The sequence below is a fragment of the Phyllobates terribilis genome, unplaced genomic scaffold (assembly GCF_046119375.1).
Source record: "Phyllobates terribilis strain yellow unplaced genomic scaffold, ASM4611937v1 Scaffold_1__5_contigs__length_1240528914, whole genome shotgun sequence".
Classification (NCBI taxonomy): domain Eukaryota; kingdom Metazoa; phylum Chordata; class Amphibia; order Anura; family Dendrobatidae; genus Phyllobates; species Phyllobates terribilis.
The window spans coordinates 360,388,505-360,415,481 of NW_027362761.1; the positions used below are offsets into that span (position 1 = coordinate 360,388,505).

Genomic DNA, 26,977 nt, shown 5'->3' on the forward strand with positions numbered 1-26,977 from the left:
TCCGCTCCGCTCTACACCACACCTCACGGAAGCCTATCCGCTCCGCTCTACACGCACACCTCACGGAAGCCTATCCGCTCCGCTCTACACGCACACCTCACGGAAGCCTATCCGCTCCGCTCTACACGCACACCTCACGGAAGCCTATCCGCTCCGCTCTACACGCACACCTCACCAGCTGCTACTCGCTCATTGTGAAAACTCGTAAAGTACACGATCTAGTAGCAGGTGGGCGTGTCCGGCAGCATCACGTGGGACTGCAGCCAGCGAATCACAGGCGCCTGTGCTGATCTCTCAGCTGTAGCCTGCGGAGAGCGGTGAGAGCCTCCAGTATATCGCCGGAGATCGCAGAGAGAAGAGCGGCTACATGGACTGAGCTCTGGCAACATGACACAACAACCCAACGGGACTGTCAGCAATGGCGTCAAGGATCCGAGCAGGAGCCGCGACAGGGGCAAGAAGGAGGTGAAGATTGTCATAGTGGGAGATGGAGGCTGCGGGAAAACTTCTCTGCTCATGGTCTATGCCAAGGGCTCCTTCCCTGAGGTGGGTACTAGCCGGGCACAGCCCAGGATCTGATGGTACATGACATTGCCATGCTTGTCAGCAGCTGTATTGTGTGATTAAGCTGTTGCTGGCTCTATAGTATTGTGCTGGCACCTACATGTTTCACTGATTTATGCTATACTTTCTTGCTTGTTAGATTATCCTTTTTTTTTGCACCAGACTTACATATAGATAATTCACTGCCACAATCTCTGTATTTAGTTACCTTCTTGCCAGCCCCAAAAAGTGAGAAAAGCTTCCTGATGGCATTATCCCAACCCCGGCAATGGATGGCGCTGAGTACACGGCTTATCTCCATGACACATGAGGCGCTGCCTGTTTCTCCCTATCGCTTTCCTAAATGAGATCCACATTAACTGGATCAGTCGTCTTAAAATGTGACATCTAGTTAGGACGCCTCAGGATTTGTGATTACGTCTCCTTTTTCAGTCAGGTCTACTCATCTGTCTGTGTGGGTTTTTTTTTTTTTTTTTTTAAATAGTCTCAGAAAAGACTCTGACTACTTGCCCACGATCCGTAATAACGGGGTTTTGGATGCTGCTCACCTACGCTGCGTTGTACAGTAGAAGCACAGCGGTGGATTTATAGAGATCTATGCCCACTGTGCTTCTATTTGACGCCAAGAGAGCGAACGTGCTCTGTCGTGCATCGTTTTGGGGAGGATACACCTACTGGAGGTGGACACTCAGACAAAATCTACTACATCTGAGTGTCTGCCTCCCCTAGGCATTCACGCTCAATAATGATAAATAGCAGAGCGCACGTTCGCTCTCTTGGCATTATTGTCTATGGCCCCATCAGTGCATATGCCCGAATTCCTTTTTGGGGAAGATTTGAACGTGAACCCCCAATGGGGCCACTGAACAGGTGCCTGAACTCAATGTGAAAGTACCCTTAGGCCACGTGCACACGTTCAGTATTTTACCTCAGTATTTGTAAGCCAAAATCAGGAGAGGAACAATCAGAGGAAAAATATAATAGAAACACGTCACCACTTCTGTATTTATCACCCACTCCTGGTTTTGCTAACAAATACTGAGGTAAAATACTGACCGAATACTGAAGGTGTGAACATAGCCTTACAGGACAGCTTTTCCTACCCCTTAGGTTCAGATGTCAGGACACTCTCTGAACTACTTTCTCTCCACCCTAACTAGGATTGTAAAACACTCATGCCCTGGTGAACATGTATAAGGTGTCTGGCAATATGGTACATTTCTTGCAAAAATTATATTTCCAGTAACTAATTTTCAATTTTTATAGCCAACACTGCAGATACTGTTACATGCAAACATTTTTTTAATCTGTCTGCGCACACTGTATATTGTTGATGGATTTAATCAGTAATCTAAAGTGTGTTATAAGTTCAGCCTGACAATCTCTCAATCATACACCTTTTGGGGTAAAAAAGGAAAAATACAGTTCCGACATCTATCTATTCACAGGTGGTCAAACTGCTGATTTTGCCAGGAAGAGCTGGTTGCATTGAGGTTTTGTGATGCAGCATCAAAAATGCATTTTATTTTTATTTTTTTTTTATGGGAAAAAAACGATGCAGCTTTACCTTGATTTTTTTTTATATCATAGTGGAAAGTATTCATTTTTTTTTTTTTTCTGTAATTTTAAAACCTGCAATAGATAACTGCATGGTAGCTGCAACATACAAGCAAAGCCAATAAATAACTAAAAATTGCCTATCAAAGAGGACACAGAAGCTGATTGGGCTTCAGTAGATAACAAATGGCTATTTTGTAATTATAAGGTATAAGAAGCATGCTCTTAAATGAAACCAAACAACCCCTTTAATTCAGAGTGTTGCAATTTATTAAAGGGTTTTAACAGTTATTAAAGCTAGTTTCTAGCCAGTTTATTTGCATAGAAATAGTGTACATGATATTTTTCATACTAAAATGGTAGAAAAAAACTACAAGTTGTGGCAGATTTATAAACGCTTGTAAAACATATCATTTTCAAGTTATGTATATGTGATACACAGATTCTCATGGTCAATGCGGTTTTGATGAGAAAGTTTAGGTGATTTATACAGTCAGTTCAAGTAGCTCAGTTTCTTCCATAAAAGATATAAAGTTATGAGTCACGTTTTACAATCAAAATTCTCAAAAATGCAATACGAGTGATAAGTCACCAGTTCAGATGCATGAGCAGTAGCGTAACTTGGAGCTTGTTGGGCCCCAATGCAAAATATCCAACAGGGCCCACAACTGTCAGAGGTTTTAAAGGGTTTGTCCACTACTTGGACAACTTCTCATCCCTCATGCTTGGCCCCAATAAAAAAAAAAAAAAAGCCTATACTCTCCTCCCGTGGTGTTGGCACTTACTCTCCCTGGGGCTTTTGGGAGTCAGTGTGACAACAGCACAATCAGTGCTGGCTTCACGGTCTCCTCCTTCAGACAAATCAAACATGAAGAGGAAGTCTGGGCTGGCCGTTGTAGTGGCTGGGGCTTGGTACTGGACATCCGCCTCCTATTCAAATGAACAGGAGGTGGATGTATAGTACCCTGCGGCAGCCACTACAAGTAGACAGCCAGCTCCTCAAGTAAGTTCTTCCGGACGGTGCGGGTGGCGGACCCCGGCCGATCAGACATTGATGACCTATCCTAAGGCTAGGCCATCAATATAAAAGTAGTGGACAACCTCTATAATACTTCGTACATAAGCCTTTGTTGGTGATGACAGCTTCAAGACGCCTCTTGTATGGAGAAACTAGTCTCATGCATTGCTCAGGTGTGATTTTTGTCCCATTCTGCCATACTATCTTCAAATCCTAAAGGTTCTGTGGGCTCCTTCTATGAACTCAGAGCTTTAGTTCCTTCCATAAATGTTCTATTGGATTCAGATCAGATGATTTTCTGGACCATTCTAGGAGCTTTATTTTCTTTCTCTGAAACCAATTGAGAATTTCCTTGGTTGTGTGTTTTGGATCATTATCTTGCTGCAATGTCCACGCTTGTTTCATCTTCATTACCCTGGTAGAAAGCAGAAGATTTTTTTTATCAAGAATGTATCATACATTTGTCCATTCACCCTTCAGTGAAATTAAGTTTGCCAGTGCCGTATGCGGAGACACAGTCCTTTGCCATCATGTTTCCACCTTCAAACTTCACTGTTGGTATGGTGTTTTTGAGGTGATATGCAGTGCCTTTTGGCTTTCAAACATGGTGTGTATTATGGAATCCAAAAAGTTAAATTTTTGGTCTCATCTGACCAGACTATATTCTCCCAGTACTTTGCAGGCTTGTCTAAATATTGTTGAGCAAACTGTAAACGCACTTGAACAAGCTTTTTGTTCAGCAATGGAGTCTTGCGTCATGAGCATGCATACAGGCTATGGATGGTTGAGTCCATTTCTTATTATTTTCTTTGAAACAACTGTAGCTGATAATTCCAGGTCTTTCTGTAGCTCTCCACAGGTGGTCCTTGGCTCTTGCACAACTCCTCTGTCTGAAATCTTGAAGGGAGCACCTAGTCGTGGCCTGTTTATGGTGAAATGTTTTTTCCATTTATGGATTATGGCCCTAACTGCTCACTGGAACCTTCAGTAACTTAGAAATTCTTCTGTAACCAATGCCATCAGTATGTTTTGCAACAATAAGGTTGCAAAGGTCTTGAGACAGGTCACTAGTTTCACCCATCATGAGATTCTTCTTATGTGGCACCTTGGTAATGAGACCTTTTTTTTTTCTTCTTTTATAATCCATCTGTTGAACCAGCTGATATTATTTTTCAGTAAATGGCAGAATGGAATTCTAATTACCGATAGACTTCAGTTGGTGTCATGACTTTCCATGGCTCTTCTTTCTTTCTTCTTCTTTCTTTCTTCTTCTTTCTTTCTTCTTCTTTCTTTCTTCTTTCTTTCTTCTTCTTTCTTTCTTCTTCTTTCTTTCTTTCTTCTTTCTTTCTTCTTCTTTCTTTCTTCTTCTTTCTTCTTTCTTCTTTCTTCTTTCTTCTTTCTTCTTTCTTCTTTCTTCTTTCTTCTTTCTTCTTTCTTCTTTCTTCTTTCTTCTTTCTTCTTTCTTCTTTCTTCATTATTACACTTAATTTATGGACATCTATGGTTTGATTTCTTTGCCTGTATGGATTGGATGGGTTATTACCGACATCTGGTGAGAATTTCATGTCAATTGTATTTTCCGGACTATAAGACTCACTCCTCTCCCTACCACCCCCAATTTTGGGTGCGTCTTATAGACCGAATGTAGTGTCTAAGTGGTGCTGCGGGTCCTGCGCTTGGAGGATGGGGTGTCCAAAGGTACGACGCTGCGGGGCGATGCTGGGAGTCTCAGGGTGGTATGAGGGGGTGTTTGACGGTCCTCAGCAATACTCGCACCACTGACATTTTGTGACAGTCCAGAGCCCCTGCACTTCCATGTTTTCTATGCGGTGGACTTCGGGAAAATGGCCTCCAGAGGCAGCGCCTGCGCTGATTGAGACATCGTACTGCGCAGGCGCAGGAGTCCACCGCATAAAAAAAAAAATGAAAGGGTGGTGGCTCCAGACTTTCACTAAATTTGGCAGTGCGAGTATTGCAGAGGACAGTCAACCCCCCACCTACCACCCTGGGACTCCCAGCATCGCCCTGCAGCGTCATACCTCCAGACACCCCATCCTCCAAGTGCAGGACCTGCAGCATCACTCGATCGCTACATTCCGTCTATAAGACGCACCCCAATTTTCCCCCAAAATTTGGCCCCACTCCTGCCACCGAGCACCGCTGAGCAGCTCCTTCTTCCTTCCTGGGATGGGACTCGCAGCATCACCCCACATCGTTGCACCTCCTGTGTCCCTGCTCCACCACTGCTGCCGCCCCTCACCGGTAAGCTGAATTAGGATTGTAAGACGGACCCCCATTCGACGCTTTTTATTTTTCCCTATTTTCCTCCTGAAAATTTGGGGTGCGTCTTATAGACCAAAAATACAGTATTTTCTTAGAAAATTGGTGACTTGTTCAATACTTATTTCACCCATACGGCTCCAGTGTTATGGACCTTTTTATTTAGTGTATATTTTTATGGTCTTTGCCAAGTGGAGTGCTCTTAGGCTGCTTTATATAATCACCCTGTGAGCAATACCCACTTGGTGAAGATGGTAGTAATTGGTACTAATTACTAAATACATCTATGGGTGGGTGGATGACAACACAATACTAGGGGGCACATTGGAAATAAAATAAGAACAAGAATCACTTTTGACCTGGTGATGGGTCCTCTTTAAATGTGACATTTTTAATTCTTCTGAACTGTCTCGCTGCTCCTTTGCCCCTAAGTATCAGGTGCATTTTATGCAGGAGAGTGAGGAGGGAAAGCGATATACAGATGATTTTACATGTATTAAATAACATGGCTGGTTGATAAACTATCAGAGTGAGCATGTCTGCGTGTGGGGTCTTGTCTGTTTGTGGTCCCTCTTACACTATAAAAACAAACTCTTATGAACTTGGTATGAGTCTGAGACGGAAATTTTACTGATTGGTACTGGTGACGCTCACAATCTCTGTAAAGTTCTCAGCCATAAATGTTATAAATGTGAGGTGTAATTTTCGCTAGTCATGTGACCCTTAAACAGTGTCTGATAGTAAAAGCATTCCGCCATAAGTTATGTTACAGGGAGATGCTGAAGGAGACTAGAGTTGTAGTAAAATGGTGCATAGTGGCACAATATGGCGGCACGCCATACTCTGATCATCTTTTGTCCAGATGTGGCAGATTTTTTTATATGGATATTGCAAAGCAAACTACAGTACAATCCAATTGGGGTTTTGAAAATGCCATTCACAAGTAGCAGACGTTTTCCAAACCTCCTGCGGCTTTTCAGTTTCACAGATGTGGAAATTATACCGATTCACATGTAACCAATGTGGAATCACTGTGGATTTGTAGAAAGTTAGAAAGCAGAATATTTCTGTACTTGGCCCAAAGTTTAAAGTATACTGCTCAAAAAAAATAAAGGGAACACTTTAAACAGAATATAACTCCAAGTAAATCAAACTTCTGTGAAACCAAACTGTCCACTTAAGAAGCAACACTAATTGACAATCAATTTCCATCTATTGTCTATTCCATTTGCACAACAGCATGTGAAATTATTGGCAATTATCAAGACACCCTCAATAAAGGAGTGGTTCTGCTTGTGGGGACCACAGACGACATCTCAGTACCTATGCTTTCTGGCTGGTGTTTTAGTCACTTTTGAATGTTGGTTGTGCTTTCACACTCGTGGTAGCATGAGACGGACTGTACAACCCACAGAAGTTACTCAGGTAGTGTAGCTCATCCAGGATGGCACATCAATGCGAGCTGTGGCAAGAAGGTTTGCTGTGTCTGTCAGCATAGTGTCCAGAGGCTGGAGGCGCTACCAGGAGATGTGGAGGGGGTCGTAGGAGGGCAACAACCCAGTTGCAGGACCGCTACCTCCGCCTTTGTGCAAGGAAGAACAGGAGGAGCACTGCCAGAGCCCTGCAAAATGACCTCCAGCAGGCCACAAATGTGCATGTGTCTGCACAAACTGTTAGAAACCGACTCCATGAGGGTGGTGCTCACAGCCCAACACCGTGCAGAACGCTTTGCATTTTCCACAGAACACCAGGATTGGCAAAGTCGCCACTGACGCCCTGTGCTCTTCACAGATGAAAGCAGGTTCAAACTGAGCACATGTGACAGAGTCTGGAGACGCCGTGGAGAGCGATCTGCTGCCTTCAACATCCTTCAGCGTGACCGGTTTGGCAGTGGGTCAGTAATGGTGTGAGGTGGAATTTCTTTGGAGGGCCGCACAACCCTCCATGTGCTCGTCAGAGGTAGCCTGACTGCCATTAGGTACCGAGATGAGATCCTCAGACCCCTTGTGAGACCATATGCTGGTGCGGTTGGCCCTGGGTTCCTCCTAATGTGGGACAATGCCAGACCTCATGTGGCTGGAGTGTGTCAGCAGTCCCTGCAAGATGAAGGCATTGAAGCTATGGACTGGCCTGCCCGTTCCCCAGACCTGAATCTGATTAAGCACATCTGGGACATCATGTCTCACTCCATCCACCAATGTCACATTGCACCACAGACTGTCCAGGAGTTGGCGGATGCTTTAGTCCAGGTCTGGGAGGAGATCCCACAGGAGACCATCCGCAACCTCATCAGGAGCATGCCCAGGCGTTGTAGGGAGGTCATACAGGCACGTGGAGGCCACACACAATACTGAGCCTCATTTTCACTTGTTTTAAGGACATTTACATCAAAGTTGGATCAGCCTGTAGTGTGTTTTTCCACTTTAATTTTGGAGGTGACTCCAAATCCAGGCCTCCATTGGTTAATTTGATTCCCATTGATTTTTGTGTGATTTTGTTGTCAGCACATTCAACTTTGTACAGAACAAAGCATTCAATGAGAATATTTCATCATTCAGATCTAGGATGTGTTATTTGAGTGTTCTCTTTATTTTTTTGAGCAATGTATATAGTTTTAACATTTTGCAACAGTGTTTTTAAACAAATATATCAGGAATAAAACCTAAACGGTGAGGAAACATGTATTAATATCTCATCTGTGTTTTAGACACACTCCAGGTTTAGGCATACAAATACTATGGCAGTATTTGTCAGCATTTTACAAATCGGTCAATTTTAATATGATGTTTTGTTTGCATAAAATATCATTGTTGGTAGCGGATCTAATGATTTTAAGACACATTTAGACTATTAGTGTTTGTCGGATGATTGCAGACATGTTTATACAAGCCGGTAATCAACAAACGATCAAAACTTATTCATCTGGTAATTGTTTCTTTCATTCCGGCATTAAAATTCTCGTTATTGGAACATCATCATTATCCTGTGTGAAAAGGAATTGTGGTGCCAAAGATATTCTATGCGCACAGGACGACCCTGGTCTGCAAGTGTTAGTGGGGCTTTGGTCCTCATTCACACATTTTTATTCTCGTACATAAAACGTGACATCTGATTTTCAGCAATATTTGGTCCGTATCAGTTTTTACCATTAGCTTTTAATCAGTGATTTTCACTGCTGAAAGAATAAAATGACAAAGTTTCTGATTCCATCCATGTGCTGTCTGTGATTTTCAGAGCCATTGGGTAATTTTAATCTTATTCAGATCAAAAATGGACATGATGGTGTATATATTTTATTTGTTCTTGTGTTAAAAAAAACCCCAGCCCTTAGACTATAATATAGTTGTTTTATCTGAGAAAAAACGTGTATGTGATTCACAGAGGTCTGAACGAGGGCTGCACAGCGAGCTATGTCGAGCGATCGAAATTCCTTAGGTGATGCTGATGCAGTGCAATATAAGTGAATGGGGTCGCATTGTGACCATCTCTCCTCCTCCCCTTTCCTATACCCCGAGGGTACGGCGACCACGACAAGTGAGTCTCAAGAAGTCAAACCGATTTCTTGCGACCTGCTTGTGATAGTTGCTGCACTCATAAGGTTGCAATGTGATCTAATTCATTTGCATTGCTCTACAATGTAGCAGCGACACTTGCCTAACTTTGGTCACGTGACAAGTCTCATGGCCAAAGTTGCCATTTAGCCCCAGCATCAATGCTGGTGTGAACAATCCAATTGCCTGATGAGCAAGTGTTTTACTAGTTAGCCTGCTGCTTTCTGCCATGTTTACAGAAGCCATTGATTATGGAAAGGTCTGAATAGACCCTGAGGTCTGGACTGAAGATACATTCACATGCTGGTGTTTGCTGCTTTTTTTAAAAGGTGTTTCCTGCCCTTTTTACACAAAATGTAGAAGAGAAAAAAATGCAGTAAGTCTTCAAGCATGCTGTGAAAGCAGATACCTTTACAGAACTGTATAATGTGCATTGGCCATTGTGAATTTGCCTTTTGGCCTATAACTAAATATAACACGCGATGATCCTGTGCTGTACACTAAACAATACATAGCCATTTAGTTGGACACTTCCAAACCATTTTGTGAAGTCAAATTGTTTTGCTACTTAATTGCAAGCTTATATCGTCACCCAAGTCATGTCGTCTTTTCATAAATACATCTTTCAGGTAGGTGCAGTATTCAAGGATACATTGCATGACAAAGAGTTAAACAGGGCAAGGCATTTTGCTAGCTGCAAGGCACAGCCTAACACCTAGCAAATTACTGGTATTTGGGAGAACACTGCAATTTAACTGCCTTCTTTTCCTGCCCCAGGAATGTATTACATATACATTTCTGGCTGTGTGGGTTTAGCGTCATGCTACATTCTGCACGTGTTATGGTGCTTTGTGTTACACGCGGTTAATGTAGCACAGAGACATTGCTTATAGAGAGACGTATACAAAAATCACAGCTGGGATTCTGCTCCTTCCAAAAAAGCTCTGCTTTGTCGACACGGCAAAAGGAGGTTTATTATGTGAAACTTTATGTGGAAGGCAAGCAATTTTTCTTTCATATTTCCCAGCATGACGGATAATTATAGGTTACTTGTCAGCTAGAACAGCGGATATAAACCTGGCGTTAAATGTGCCTCCCTTGTTTTATTAGATGTGTAGGTTAAACTTCTATCAGATGACAAACTACATGATACATACATTTCATCAAAATCGCTTTCCTTGCTATTGAACTGTAAAACTGAACTTTAAGTGAGCCAAGTGTTAATCCTTCCATGTTTCAGATAATATAAACCTAGCAAGAAAGTTCACATTCACCAAATATAAAGCAAAGTCATAAAATAATTGAATAATGAATTGTGAAGTTATATAATTTTTGCACTTAATTATAGTGAATATCCTTTTGCAGATCCACTTCATGGGTTTTTTGTTACCCTGACCTACTTATACCATATTCTAGTTTGACATCCTAATTACGGGTATAATTCCTAGTGTCCATGCAATGCTTTTGTCATTCACCATTCTGCTTTTGTTTTTTAATCACCCCTTTCTTTATCATGTTCAAAAGTGCTTGATTATACAATTAAAAAAGAATCATGACTTTCTTATGTTTAGTGCATGTGAACTTTCATTTATAGGTATAAATTCTTGTAGTGCGAATCAGTTACTTATCTCCTTAATATGTGGATGTATATGTAATAAATTATATAGATTATATATTTCCTTTGCACATTGTTCTTCATTGGTTTATGTTTCAGATAATGTATGCCCATTGGAAGAGGACAAAATATAGTGGATCCTGACATATTTGTATGGTCACCTGCTCATATAGATTACTGATTGAGAACAGCAGGAAGCGAAGTTCAATGTCGGTGGAGATGAGATTCTTATCACAGCCTGAACTCCATTGAAGTGTTGTAGCTTTCAGTATCTGTTGCATTCATAAGAATTTTCTGAATGCAGATATTTGACTTATTGTTTTCTTTGATGTGTGGAGGTGAAATTACTTCACCAGACCATTACCAACTTACTACAAAGCTCGGGATTCCGGAAGCTGACGTTAGGACTGTATGTTCTGCGCATTGCAGGGAAGTTGCGCAGCAGGTTTAGGTGACAGGTACACCTTTATCTCTGGAGAATACAAATCTTTTAGATTTGCATTCCTCATTGCCTGACGTGCTGATCCATTATACAGCTGTTATGAAAAATGTTTTGATTATATTTTTTCCTGCCCTGTTACCAAGCGAATAGATAACACAATTCATATGTGATACTATCTATACTTATGATGTATTTTTAGCCAGAATTAAAGTAGAGTATATGGTTCAGGTATCTTCATATAATGTGCGGTGTATAACCTGAAAAGATCAATATCCCAGTATAAATCGTGTGTATTTATATACAATGATCAACTATAATATTTAAAAAAAGAAAACCACTTAATATTGTGTAGTCGCCTCTCATGTCACAAGAACACCTCTGGCCCATTGAGGTAAGAACTCCACAACATCTATGATATTGTGTGGTATTTGGCACCAAGATATCAACAGCAGATCCTTTTGTCTTGTAAGCTCAGCACTTCCTACAGGTTCTCAATTGAATTGTGACCTAAGGACTAAGCCCCCCCCCTTCCCAACAATCATCTCAGCTGACACACCCATACACCAAAGTGATTAACTAACTGGTCAAACGCTCCAAGAGAACAATGCAATCGACATCTTTCCTGACCATAAGTCGTCCGGCACACACTATACATATTAGACTGTCTCCTAAATCTTTCAAAATGTGTATAGGGGCCTTCAGTCTATCTATCTCTTGGTTGTTGGCCGACAACCATCACAGCCGACACTCCCGTACACAGGAGCTTTCACTCGGCCTAGCGCTCTTGTATTCTCTGAGAAAGACACCAACTAACACGTCGCCCAGCAGCTTATCTCGGGGAAAACAATAAGATCTGCAGTCCGAAGTCTGACATGCACAATCAACATCTCTCCCAACTATCAGTTGGCCGGCACCCCCATACACTTTAGACTGTAGGCCGAACTCGTCGACATCACTGGGTTGGCTCAGCTGACACTACTGTTTTTGGAGGCCTTAAATCAACAGCTTGAATGTTTTTTTGTTTTCCTCATCTCTGAACAATTTTTACAGTGCAGCAGGACATGATGGCCAATTTTATCATTTGTGTTGTTTTTTTTTTTTTTATTTTTTTAGTCTTTCCTATTTTGTATATTGAATATTGCCCAGAGCATCACATTGTCACTGCCGGCTTGTCTTCTTCCCATAGTGCATCTTTGTGCCATTTCTTTCCCATAATGGTAAAGAACACTTGCCCAGCCATGCAGTTAATATTAATGAGGACGATTCATCTGACCGGTCATGGTCCAGTTCTGATACTCACACATCCATTGTAGGCACTTGTGGCAGTGGTTAGGAAGGGAGAAGGCCACGTCCAAAAGGGATGAACAAAGACAAAAATGTGGTAATGAAAAACACTTTATTATAAAACATACAAGTGGGGTGGAAAAGGAACATGTATACAGATGCCCATGTGGAAAACACAGAAGCACACGGCGAAAAATCTCAATGGTAATAAATACATATGGGGCCCCAACCATCGTTACCGTGGAAGAAAATCAATAATGTGTACAGCCTTCATATGCACTATAGATAGGCAAAAGTATGCTAGCTAGCGGTCACCCTAAAAGAATGTTTATGTAGATATTGTTATATATCCATGTGGCACATAGGTAAATTACGTGAGGTGATAACAGACCGCAATGCCGGCACAGCCACTGGTGCTACATGGGGGTTATAGACATTATTTAAGAGTGACCGCTAGCTAGCATACTTTTACCTATCTATAGTGCATATGAGGGCTGTACACATTATTGATTTTCTTCCATGGTAACGATGGTTGGGGCCCCATATGTATTTATTACTATTGAGATTTTTCTCCATGTGCTTCTATGTTTTCCACATGGGCATTTGAATATATGTTCTTTTTCCAACCCACTTGTATGTTTTAGAATGGTGTTTTTCATTACCACATTTTTGTCTCTGGTTCATCCCTTTTGGCCGTGGCCTTCTCCCTTCCTCTCTGCTTGTTATGATGAACCAGCTATATGCTGTGTCTTAGGTAGGCGGTACTTAATATGGACTTTAATATTTATATACTTTATATGGAGTGTACTACTTTTCTCGAAGTCTCCCTTATGTAACTTTTGGCAGTTGTCAGTATGGGCACTCTGGTTTTACAATACGCAGGAACATACACAGCAAGCTGCCATGCACGGTGTTCTGACAACTTTCCATCATAGCCACCATTAAGTTTTTACATCTTTTTAAAATGCTGTTCTTTAGTAGCTCTTTCAATGCGATTAAACCATATTCATCGATGAGTCTTGGATGCTGAGAAACAAAACATCATGAGACAGTGACTTTTCTAATAAAGAAGAATTTGGAAGGAAGAACTGTAATACCACCAGCTTTCATAAGTCATCCTTCCCCTTTAATTAGACATTGACCATGACGTACCAGTTAGTTTCAAAAGATTCCAACATGCAGCTTTCTAGCTGGAAAACTTTAATACAGCAAGTGTAGAAGAATACTTGTTTGTAAAATGCAATACAGATTACAGCATTAAGGATATAAGATTGTCTTTTTTTTTTAGGTGAAATTTGTTTTATGCCGTTTCGTTACCAGCAGCGATCAACCATAAGACCTTCATCTGAAGGGACACCAAGCTAGAAGAACTTCCTGTGGCTGCCGGTTGCTGTGACCACAGACGTTCGCTCCTCACACGGCTTGCACAGATGTGTACAGAGCTTCTCCTATATAGACCGCTTCTAAGCTAGACTTCATACACCTTAAATAATTGTCGAACACCCCGAAATGTCAGTAAGCAAATCTAACACTGTCATACCATCTGATCTGTAAGCATGGTCTTGCATCGGCTGTGAAGGCTAATTCTTAACCTGCTGCTTCTGTCCCCGGGATTCCAGCTGTCTGTATCCTGCTCACCTGACTTTGGGTTTGACCTAATTACTAGCGCTCACTTGTTAAAATGGAAATGAAACCAACAAAACTTGTAAGGCCGTTCTTTAGACAAAGCTCGTTCTGTCTTCCCATCATCAGTAGCAACGGAAGTGCTTGTGGCCTGTGGGGTTGGTGTTTGTACCTTGTAGATGAATCTCCTTAGCTTATGTTTCTTCCGTGGAGCTTTTTGTACAGTAATATGGAAATGTATTAGTTTCCATTACTGTTTATTCCACTGACTGTTTCCTAATACTGAAAATTTCCTGGGCTTCTGGTGTGTCATTAATGATGATGGTGCACATGATCTGAAACCGATCTACTCAAACAGTCAATCAGAGGACTTTGATCCCACCTTCCTGTAATATAGAATAATAAACTTACACAGGGTATCAATATGGACTAAAGGTAGCTATACTATTAGCCGATAGATAGCAGTCAGCGAACAATCTCCTCACCCCAACCATACACATGCACGCTCAGCCAAATAAAGTGCACATGTCTTTCTAAGGGACTCTGTCATCACAAAATGACTGTTCAAACCAAGCATAGGCACACTGTACATCATGGTGTGACCAAACATTAAGTACAACTTCCCACCTGCTTATTTTCCCTCTATCTACATCCACCCCCCTTTCCTTTGACGGCTATGGTTTCATAGTGGTAGAGAGGATGGTGATATATGGGAAAAGAAGTAGGTGGGAGGTGTATATAAATGATTGGCCTTGCCATGATGCACAGATTGCCTGTTTGGTTAAGTCATTCGTTGCTGTCAGTCCCTTTTAAATGGAAGGAGGGAAGTTAGCTGCTACCAGATTACCAGCAATGGTTCATGTCCCTGGAGAACAAAAAGATCAGATGTTTAAATGTAGTAATCCTTTTTTTTTTTCCCTGAAAATCTGCTAAATGATTTTGATTTAATGTGTATGGTTGTCCTAACTTTTTTTTTTAACCTCTATTACGTGCTCGGTCACAAAACTGTTGTGTTGCTGAACCTCCATGGGTCAGTTTGCCCCAACTTTTGATCCTTTTGTCCTTGACCACTGAGTTTGACAGAAGCCCCTAAAGATTGGTTATCCACCCACCTTTTGCATGGGGAAGCATTTGCCCCTCACCACCAGGTTGCACCATAATTATTATATCAAAAAGACAAACTAAGAGAGAGGAGAGTTGGGGTCATTCAAGGCTTTTGAGGCCTTTTTCAGATGTCAAAGTTGGAAGCTTTGGGGGCGATTCATTAAGAAAAGCGATTCTGTCAATAGGGTGGGGGTTCATGTTGGAGTGGACTCTCATGATTCATTTGAGGTGCACACTTAAGGATTCAGGTGAGACGTGTAGTGACGTGCTCCCCTATGTGCGCCTTGCCACAAATCTTACTCCAGTCTCTGCTGGAGTAAGATTGGTGACATGGCAGATGCTTCCACTCGTCGTGAATTTGACGAACGGGGTCGCCAAGAATAGAGTGAAAATAACAGAAGTCGCATTTTTTTGCACAACCTCACATTGCACACACAAATGCAACTTTTCAAAGCTTCGTTTGCCAGAAATTTGGTAAAGAAGCTTTGAATCGCCCCCTTTATCTTGCATCATTCATGCACAAAATTTAGATTTATTTTCTCCTTTTTTTTTCCTCTTCCCCTGGGTGTGGTCAGCCAGATGTAGTGTGTTTTGTTTTTTTTCCTACATTTTCCAGCAGGGGTGAAAAAAAAAATTAGAAGTTTTCAAACACTGTGCGACACTTATAAACTTGACGCAAATATCAGCACTGCAGGCTGCAGTAAAACTGATTTCAAATATCCCTTGCTTGATCAATCTCATTCAGACACCAATTTTTCATGCATGTGTTCCATCTATGGTTTTCACGGACAGAGCTTGTACTCTTTTTAGTCTATGAAGCTGTTCACATGTCCATGCTTTGCGGATTTATCTACTTTTGATCCACCTTACAGGAAAAAACATTACAAAAAAACCAAACACCGATAACACTCAGACCACGCTGTGGTTTCTTTTTTTTTGGAAGACTTTTTGATTGCCCTGTATATGCAGCTGAAGGTGAAGCTGTGCTTTTGGATTTAGATGAAACAAACTGTTGAATTTGAGGTATGGAGCTGATAGTTCTGTCATACTCTGGATGTTAGAAGAAAGGAAGAACTTATTTTTTTTTCTAATCCTTCATCAAACTTTTGTAAAACTACTTTATTTGCGCTTCTGTAAGGGTGTTGCTATGCAGGATATCGAGCCATCCTTTTGGCGTACTAGAAGAAGCTTGAAATAACTTGAAGAAAACATTCTCTTCAATCCAAAGCAAACTCTGCTAATCTACAAGTGTTTTCTTATAGAACAACAAAACTCATTTGTATGGAAATTAGATGTATCGTTTCGGCATGTCTTGTTTTCATTTTTTTTTTTTGTTGTGAATTACCTCACAATTCATCGGCCTTTCTGGATCTCTTCTGTGCAAAGCTTTATTTTCTGAAGTTAGGGTGAGGTCTGATGCCAGTGTTATCTACGTTTAAGACTTGTGTGAAAATTAGAAGTAGTTTTAGTTCAAATCTATGAAGAAACATTGAAAGTTTGTGAACCCTTCAGAATTTACCAATAACACTGTAAATTAGAAGAACCAAATAAAACCAATGAGTCAAATATTTACTGTCATTTTTTGCTCCTAAATGAGGAAAATGATTCAATATCATGAGTCTGATGGTAGCAAAAGTATGTGGACCTTTACTTTCAATATCTGGTGTAATCTCCTTGTTCAGCAATAACTGCATCTAAATAATTGTTGATTAGTCCTGCATATTGGAGAAATTTTAGCCCATTCCTCTCTGCAAAACAGCTTCTTAGGTTGGTGGGTTTTTCCCCTTGAACTGCTTCATTCAGGTCCTTCCACAACATTTCTATACTTTAAGATCAGGGCTTTGACTTCACTATTCCATAACTAACTTTATTCTTCTTTAACCATTATTTTGTAGAATGTGTGCTTTGGGTTGTTGTGTTTTTTTGTATGATCCATATTCTCTAGAGATTCAGCGCACGGACAGATGTCCTGATCGTTTTTCCTTTTTTAGAAATTTTTTTTTTTTTTGGTATAATTTAGAATTCACCGTTCCATCAATGATAGTAAGTAATCCTGACCTAGTTTCAGCTAAACAGGCTCAAGATGACATGCCACCACCGTGTTTCACAGATGGTATGAGGTTTTTATATGTTGTAATTTGTTTTTCATTCTCTATACATAACGCTTCTCATTTAAACCAAAAGGCTCTATTTTTGATCTCCTCCATCCATAAAAAATTGTTCCAACAGCTTTCTAGCTTGTCCAGGTGATCTCTAGCAAACTGTAGACAGGCAGCAATGTTCTTTTAGGAGAGCAGTAACTTTATTTGCAATCTGCCTTGCATGAACATTAGGTAATGAGTGAGGCCTTTTAGATGCTTAGAGGTTATATTGGGTACTTGTGTAACTTTGGGGAGGGGGAAGTAAAATGTTTCACCCCCCCCCCCAATCATAATAGTTTTTATTTTTTATAGCGCCAACATATTCCGCAGCACTTTACAAATTTTATCCACATCATGTCTGCATTAGGAGGTGCATAATGTAGTTTTCAGCTCCCCAAGTGAACTTGGGGTGTGTTGGATAACCCCTGCAAAGGTTGAGATCGACCTTATTACATCGATTCTAGTACTGGGATTGTATAGAATTTATAAGTACTTGGATACTTTGTGGCAGAGACCGCACGATACCTGCCCATGGGTTGTGTATAAAGCTCCGCTTCATTGAGCGAGGATTTGTTTTGGAAGACGGCAGCATTATTGTTCTAATTTTATACAATGGTTTTGTAAGATGAAATCTTGTTCTATTTTTATGGGGGTTTTGGTACACCATTCTAGTAATGCTGGAATATCAACAATATTTCATTCTTTCCAGTATAAGAAAAGTATCATTATTTACAATCCTGCTCATTGCTTTTATATTACGTATATTAAGCTTTTGACTATTTTGTTTCATCTTACAGCAATATGCCCCATCTGTCTTTGAAAAATATACCACAAGTATCACAATTGGCAACAAGGAAATCTGTCTGCACTTGTATGACACGGCAGGTAAATGGAATATCCTGTGTTACCTATTTTTAAAATTGTAAATATGACGTGAATTTATACTTTATCCTATATCTAATTTCTACCCATGTTTTACATTGAGTAAGTGAAAGAAAAACTGTAACCATGAAAATGCCATCCAATCTGCAGGCATCATGTTATAGAGCAGGGGGAGCTGTGTAGATTGACGCTTTGTGAGAAATTCCATATAACCTGTGCTTTAAAGTTTTTTTAAACCTCCTTTTTCTGGGATGTTTGGTCCAGTGGGCAGTTCTATCAGTGACTGACAGCCAACTCTATATGCACATGTATGCAAAGAAAGCTGTCAGTCACTGATAGGACTGCCCACTGGACCAAAAATCCAAGAAATGAATAAATCAAAGGATATACTGAATGTTTTCTCACAAAACTACCGCATATATCAATCAGTTCAGCTCGTCCTGCTTTATCACATAAAGCCTGTAGATTGGACTGCGTTTTCATGGCGACAGATTCCCTTGTAAAGGTTTCTCCCATTTTTATCTTTGGTGGCCAAGACGAGGATGACTGCTTGCATGACTTCCATAAAAGTAAAAACTGGATTTATACCAGTAGCGTAGCTTGCATTGCTATGCTGTTTCTGTAACTTTCATTCATTTTTATGGGAGATGTGCAAACTGTAGCACCACTGCGCTCTGCCAAGGGAGGTCTGCACTTTGGCCATGTAAGTAGGAGATGGGGAAAGCACCTTCACTTCATGAAGTATAAATCCTGCAGACGTGGCTTATATTACACATTTTAATACTCTGAGCACTACTGCAATGTCCATCAATGATTTTCATAGGTAAATTTGGAGTGAAATGTTTTGTGGAAACATGACTTTTGACAGTCCTACTGTTGTGGCAGTATAGAGAAGTGTTATTACTGTGGCTAAAATCAAACATATTCTATAGAATGGAGATTTACGGAAGATGTATAAATTGCAGTGAAGATGTGTTTAAGGAGTTGTCTGGCCTTGGACTACAAGTCTGCAGTCACTCTGTGTCTGCAGACTTGTGAATTTTCACATCGTGCGCACTAACTGTCAGGATTCTCCGGTGCGGGCAGTCATGTGAGCTCAAGTATGTTATATGTATACATGCGGTCATTTGCTGACTAGATGGGCACTATCCAATACAAGTATATTGAGTGAGGCCAGATACGTCTAGTCAGCACATGACTGCATGTATGCACATCACATGTGTGCTCTCACATGATTGCCCACTCCTGGCACTGGAGAATCCTCAGTGAACGTGATGTAAAGCTTCAGGTTTGCAGTCACAGTGACTACAGATTTTTAGTTTAAGGCCGGACAACACCTTTAAGATGGTGGGAATGGCATCACAGAATTGCACTATGCTAGTAATATGCTGGGGTTTTGCAGTGGTAGCCTTCATAAAAACATGTCCTTTCCTGACAGCAGTTCTGTGAAATTCTTAGCCTAAAGTGTTTAAAATGGTGTGTATGGATTGCTTCAGGTTTCTACTACAAAAGGGTTTAAGAAACCTCTACTTCCTCCTAAATATATTACCTAGAATCACACGCCATGCGAGAAAAACATGTCTGAAGTTGTGCATTTTTTTTTGTCATTATTGTCTTGTTCTTATGTATATATTTTACTGGTAAACTATATGTGGTTGTTAATCTGCAGTAATGGTGCTAGACCAGAAATACCAGTCTAGGAAACATGTATGGTAGGGACATAATGATTTGATTAATACACAGGTTTGTTTTATCACTCTCTGTGGAAGTATAGCATAGTAAGGGCTTGTTCACACATTACGTTTTTGACCTGTTTTTCACCATGGGGAAAAAAGTTTGTTTACAGGACCAGCCAAGTGAATGAGATCTCTGAAGTCTCACGCACACGCTTCTTGTTTTTCCCTGGCAGATTTGAACCTTCAGTGTTTTTTTTTCGGTTTAATTCTGCAGCGTGTCAATTCTTTCAGTGTTTTTGCAGAGTTGTTTAGCCATTCAAATTAATGGGGTAAATGAGTATCAAGAACGCTCGTAAAAAAGTGCGTATTTTACACAGCGTTTTTCCTCCCAACACCATCGCATTTGCAGCAAATTTTTTGTCTGCATCAAAAACCTCAGTGTGCACATATAACCCGTGGGTCACCCAGAGTGGAGGCATGTCCACTATTGCTGGTGTCTCACCTCTAGTTACAATGTGTTTGTGAGTATTTTTTGTTTATTCCTGTACTCAGTTACATGTGTAACGACTGTCTATATTTATATGACTTAAAGTGCAATTGGCAGTGTAAACCAGTCAGTGCAATATTTTCTGGCTTTTCCACTGCTTAGCTGATCTTTAATGTCAGACCTGACTTGTCTGGGTTAATGTACTGACTAGACAAGACATTTCCTCGAACGGTTCAGCAATACAAGCACTGTAACTAGCAAGTAGGTAAAGTTCCTTGTACCCTAAAGAAAATAAGCAACAATTCATTGTAAGAAAAAAAAACACTTGTTAGAAATCATAGTTAATCAAAAATGTAAAACAAATATTAAAACTTTAGAAGGAACAAGTGATTATTGTTAGAACCTAAGCAAATGTTTTTGATTACAGCCTACAGCGAAGTCTGTTGTGCACAAGAATGGTGATCTACAGCCTTGTGAATGATGCCACAAGAAGACATCTTGTCAGTAGTAGTGAAATACGATAGAAACTCTGAATGACTAATGAACAAAAAAAATATATAATATATATACACACACATACATATGCACATATATACACACACACACCTTCTCATTTAAAGATTTTTCTGTATTTTCATGACTATGAAAATTGTACATTCACACTGAAGGCATGAAAACTATGAATTAACACATGTGGAATTATATACTTAAAGTGTGAAACAACTGAAAATATGTCTTATATTCTAGGTTCTTCAAAGTAGCCACCTTTTGCTTTGATGACTGCTTTGCACACTCTTGGCATTCTCTTGATGAGCTTCAAGAGGTAGTCACCAGAAATGGTCTTCCAACAATCTTGAAGGAGTTCCCAGAGATGCTTAGCAGTTGTTGGCCCTTTTGCCTTCACTCTGCAGTCCAGCTCACCCCAAACCATCTCGATTGGGATCAGGTCTGGTGACTGTGGAGGCCAGGTCATCTGGTGTAGCACCCCATCACTCTCCATCTTGGTCAAATAGCCCTTGCACAGCCTTGGAGGTGTGTTTGGGGTCATTGTCCTGTTGAAAAATAAATGATGGTCCAACTAAACACAAACCAGATGGAATAGCTTACCGCTGCAAGATGCTGTGGTAGCCATGCTGGTTTAGTATGCCTTCAATTTTGAATAAATCCCCAACAGTGTCACCAGCAAAGCACCATCACACCTCCTCCTCCATGCTTCACAGTGGGAACTAGGCACGTAGAGTCCATCCGTTCACCTTTTCTGCGTCGCACAAAGACACGGTGGTTGGAACCCAAGATCTCAAATTTGGACTCATCAGACCAAAGCACGGATTTCCACTGGTCTAATGTCCATTCCTTGTGTTCTTTAGCCCAAGCAAGTCTCTTCTGCTTGTTGCCCATCCTTAGCAGTGGTTTCCTAGCAGCTATTTTACCATGAAGGCCTGCTGCACAAAGTCTCCTCTTAACAGTTGTTGTAGAGATGTGTCTGCTGCTAGAACTGTGTGTGGCATTGACCTGGTCTCTAATTTGAGCTGCTGTTAACCTGCGATTTCTGAGGCTGGTGACGCGGATAAACTTATCCTCAGAAGCAGAGGTGACTCTTGGTCTTCCTTTCCTGGGGCGGTCCTCATGTGAGCCAGTTTCTTTGTAGCGCTTGATGGTTTTTTCAACTGCACTTGGGGACACTTTCAAAGTTTGCCCAATTTTTCGCACTGACTGACCTTCATTTCTTAAAGTAATGATGGCCACTCGTTTTTCTTTACTTAGCTGCTTTTTTTTCTTGCCATAATACAAATTCTAACAGTCTATTCAGTAGGACTATCAGCTGTGTATCCACCGGACTTCTGCACAACACAACTGATGGTCCCAACACCATTTATAAGGCAAGAAATCCCACTTATTAAACCTGACAGGGCACACCTGTGAAGTGAAAACCATTTCCGGTGACTACCTCTTGAAGCTCATCAAGAGAATGCCAAGAGTGTGCAAAGCAGTCATCAAAGCAAAAGGTGGCTACTTTGAAGAACCTAGAATATAAGACATATTTTCAGTTGTTTCACACTTTTTTAAGTATATAATTCCACATGTGTTAATTCAGTTTTCATGCCTTCAGTGTGAATGTACAATTTTCATAGTCATGAAAATACAGAAATTTCTTTAAATGAGAAGCTGTGTCCAAACTTTTGGTCTGTACTGTACATACATACATACATACATACATACATACATACATACATACATACATACATACATACATACATACCTCAAAAAAATAAAGGGAACACTCAACACATCCTAGATCTGAGTGAATGAAATATTCTCGTTGAATGTGCTGACAACAAAATCGCACAAAAATCATCAATGGAAATCAAATTTATTAACCAATGGAGGCCTGGATTTGGAGTCACCCCCAAAATTAAAGTGGAAAAACACACTACAGGCTGATCCAACTTTGATGTAAGGTTCTTAAAACAAGTCAAAATGAGGCTCAGTATTGTGTGTAGCCTCCATGTGCTTGTATGACCTCCCTACAATGCCTGGGCATGCTCCTGATGAGGTTGCGGATGGTCTCCTGAGGGATCTCCTCCCAGACCTGGACTGAAGCATCCGCCAGCTCCTAGACAGTCTGTGGTGCAACGTGACGTTGGTGGATGGAGCGAGACATGATGTCCCAGATGTGCTCTATCGGATTCAGGTCTGGATAACGGGCGGGCCAGTCCATAGCTTCAATGCCTTCATCTTGCAGGAACTGCTGACACACTCCAGCCACATGAGGTCTGGCATTGTCCTGCATTAGGAGGAACCCAGGGCCAACTGCACCAGCATATGGTCTCACAAGGGGTCTGAGGATCTCATTTCAGTACCTAATGGCAGTCAGGCTACCTCTGGAGAGCACATGGAGGGCTGTGCAGCCCTCCAAAGAAATGCCACAGAACACCAGGATTGGCAAAGTCACCACTGGCACCCTGTGCTCTTCACAGATGAGGTTCACACTGAGCACATGTGACAGAGTCTGGAGACGCCGTGGAGAGCTATCTGCTGCCTGCAACATCCTTCAGCATGACCGGTTTGGCAGTGGGTCAGTAATGGTGTGGGGTGTATGTGTATTGTGGGGAACTTTACTCTGATTATGGTTTATAGTCTACAGTCTGAAATGTATGTTCGGCCCATAGCTCAGTGCTGTTAAAGCCTACATGGTTTCCTACAGGGATGAGACAGATGTAACGATTTCATACATTTTTATCTGTTTTTATTTTAAACCTCTGAGTTTACCCTGAATGGAAACTGATTCTAAATATCCTGCGCTGTATGTGATTCTTACCTGGAACATCACATTGAAATTAAACTTGCCTAGAGCAGGAGCCAAGGACTTGGACAAATAAAGAAACTGATAAATCCGTGTTTGAATTATGCAAATGAGAATGAAGATCTATGGTAGATCTGAAGCCTCTGTCACTCCAGCTCTATTCCCTGCGCTGCCGCCTGACTGATGGCTCCTTTGCCTGAAGTCGCACAGTTCTACAGCCTGATTTACATATCAATTCAAATGCTGAAGAACTCCAAATATATAACAAATCCCTTGTGGAGCTCAGGTAGCCTGTCTTTAAATATTGAGCTTCTAACATTGCAGTATATCCCAGTAGATAAGTATGTCTTAGGTCATGAACATCAGAGGGGTATCCCTCAGTGGGGAAGAAGGAGCAACTCTCCAGTCTGCGAGCAGAGTAGACACAGGCGTGCCCCTGATGAACCCCTGGGATGACCATAAGAAGGGGGGGGCATCGGACTTTGCTGCAAAGTAACAAGTGTTTAAGTTAAGTACCATCTAATTACAGGCCACTCAGGCTCAGTTTGTGCTTTTTTCTTGCATGTCAATCATGTGTAATCTACTGATGTTCACTAGCAGGCTAGTTTTTGGTTTGGCATTCTTCATTGAGCGGGGACGCCACAACGAGGAGGGGTGCAGAGCAAGACACGTCACAGGAGGAGCAGGGGAAGGGGGGGGGGGGGGATATGGTAATGTAGCACAGAGGTGGCAATTTAGGGGAATAGTAAGCAGATAGGAGGGGTTTGCTTGGTGTCCCCCGGATGCCAAGCCTCTGTAAAACAGACTTTATAAAATCAGATTTCTCTGCAATCAGACCTCTACCATGGGCCATACAGGTAAGTATAGATTTACTTTTCTATACCCTGTATGGCCATAGTAGAGGTCTGATATCGCCCAGGGGTGTGACACATTCCCTTTAAAGGAAACCCGTGAGCAGGGTTTCCCAAAAAGATAACTGCTCTACATGTGTCTTTTAAAGACGCTGCCATATAAATTTTACCGAGATTGGACACAATGCTCAGAATGACCACGGCTCTGCCAACCTGAGCATGACGGCTGCATAGAAATATATGAAGCTGTCACACTTGGGTCAAGAGAGCAGCCAGTCCTTGCATTGTGGTCTGATTTCGTTCCAATTTATACAGCCGTCTGGATATTAATTTGTGTTGGGGCATAGTTCTCTGCATTTTAGCAAAAATTGCTACGTAATATGTCGCCATACATGCTAAATGCCAAGATTGCTTAAGACGCTTGCACTCAGCAATATGTCGCTCCCCTTATGTCAACACTGCACCCACAGAGGTGATTTAATTCTACTTGTGTTTAATTCTCAGATATATTTATATATATTTTTTCCTGAGTACAGTGTTGCCTACTTTGGGGGTTTTACAACATACAGGCCCCTCAAACAAGATCCCATTTTAGAAATGGCACCTTTCAAAGGATGTCCTAGCCATGCACTCTCCATATCCTCTCTGTGCCATAACAAATGTGACTTTGGGCATTCCCTGGAACTGTTCTTCCCAGAAAGCAGTGGTACATAGGCAGGAGATAATAGAAGGAGGAAGTTTCACCAGCTCACCTGAGCGAGATCGTCTTGAAGCACGGATGCGAGGAGATGACCAGCCTACCGTCAAGTCTGGTATTCATCATATGTGGTGCTGCGATAATAAATAGCAATTTTTGCCAAAATGTAGGGGAATTTGTATAGAAGCTGGGGATAGTGGGAATCAAAATTTAAAGATGAATGCCGCCTTGTTAGGTTATAGGGGTAAATCCTCCTGACAGTTTCCCTTGAAAAGAAGTTGTCCTAGTAGTGGACAACCCTTTTAAAATCTGAATGTTTGCCTCGTTAAAATATAAATGCCTATACTCCTCACCCGTGCCAACGCCGTTCCCGGGCTCAGGAGAGGTAATGTCGTATGAGCCCTGCGCCCAATCAGCGCTGGCGTCACTGTCCCCGCCTTCAGACGTATACGTAATCGAGGAAGTGAGCGGCCAGGCTTATTTATAGGTTTAGCTTTTTTTTGTCTGGTCCTTCAGGTGATTGCCAATATTGATGTATAAACATGGTATATCTGTCTATGAATACCCATACTGTGTGTTCTGGCTCTGGCTACATGGGATTTGGAGCCAAGAACTGCATTTGAGGCAAAATAATGTGCCAGGCTGACGACCATAAGATTTACAATAAACAGTGAAGACAAAGTCCATTAGCTGATATGTATCGTTGTGGCATCTTGCACATCCACATGTTACGTAGGACACTGTATGTACCATACTCTGTTCATTTACGATTATGAATATTTTAAAGGAATCTGTTAGTGGGATCAACCCTCTTAAGCCGTCTATATGGGCATGTAGGCCATTGAATGCTGAATAAAATGATACCTTGATATTTCCAATCCGATGTCTTGTACCAGAGAAATGTTTTTCTTGTATGCAAATGAGCTGTTAAAGGGAACCTGTCAAACAACAAAACACTATTAACCTTAAGATATGGGGTTAAAATTGTTCTAAAAGCCGTGCTGCCACTGCACTGTAAGCCTGACTGCCAGGAGGAAATGAACTTTATTCCTCCCGGCATCCTGATGCTTTCAGTCAGAGGCATGGATTTATATAGTGTGACCGTAAAAATAAAGCTATACTTACCCCCGATGCCCCGCCGCGTGTGCTGCAGCGCTCGTCCTGGCTTCTTCCGGGTTGCCGGCATCTCGCGAGACAGCCTGCGGTCACATGACCACGACGTCATCTCAGGTCCTGGAAGGAGAAGCACTGCAGGGGCAGGTTAATATAAACTTTATTTCTTCTTTTTTTTTTTTTTTTTTTACAGGTACAATGGTACCCAGGTCTGGATGAGAGTCTTCTCTCCTCCAGAACTGGGTACCATCCACACACTGAACCGCATATAATCCGCGTGTACAAATGTACAGACACGGATTATATGCGTCTCAATGCAAGTCAATGGCGGCCATTCCGCTGCGCTTCCGCAAAATTAATGAACATGCTGCGGATTTATGAGCGCTGCAGAAACACTGCAAAAAAATCCGCAGCATGTGCATTGACATTGCGGAATGCCATTGGGGACCATGGGGTGCGGATTACCAAGTGTTTTTGATGCGTTTCCGCTGCGGAAATTGCGCAGCGGAAACGCATGAAAAACGCATCGTGGGCACGCAGCCTTAGGCTATGTTCCCACACATTGTATTTTGCTGCAGATTTTTATGCAAATTTTCAGCTGTGTTTTGCAGTACCAGCAACGTCTATGAGAAACCAGAATTCTCTGTTCCCACATCTTGTGTTTCTTTTGCTGCGTATTTTGTGTCTTGGTTGTGTTCTTGGAAAATAGTGTCACTTCTTTCAGCGTTTTTTTCACCCATAGGAAGTAATAGGTGCTGAAAAAACGCAGGTGGTATTTTTTTATTTTT

The 26,977-nt window shown here is 41.5% G+C and overlaps 1 protein-coding gene across 1 annotated transcript in view; it reads left to right on the plus strand.

The window, feature by feature from the left end:
- The first annotated feature begins 289 nt into the window (after positions 1-289).
- The window catches only part of RHOF (ras homolog family member F, filopodia associated), a 66,952-nt gene continuing 40,264 nt past the window's right edge, over positions 290-26,977 (plus strand). Inside the window, exons 1-2 of the mRNA XM_073676270.1 lie at positions 290-546; positions 17,977-18,064. Coding sequence (XP_073532371.1) covers positions 388-546; positions 17,977-18,064 — 247 coding nt within the window. The 5' untranslated portion in view covers positions 290-387. The remainder of the gene's footprint in view (positions 547-17,976; positions 18,065-26,977) is intronic.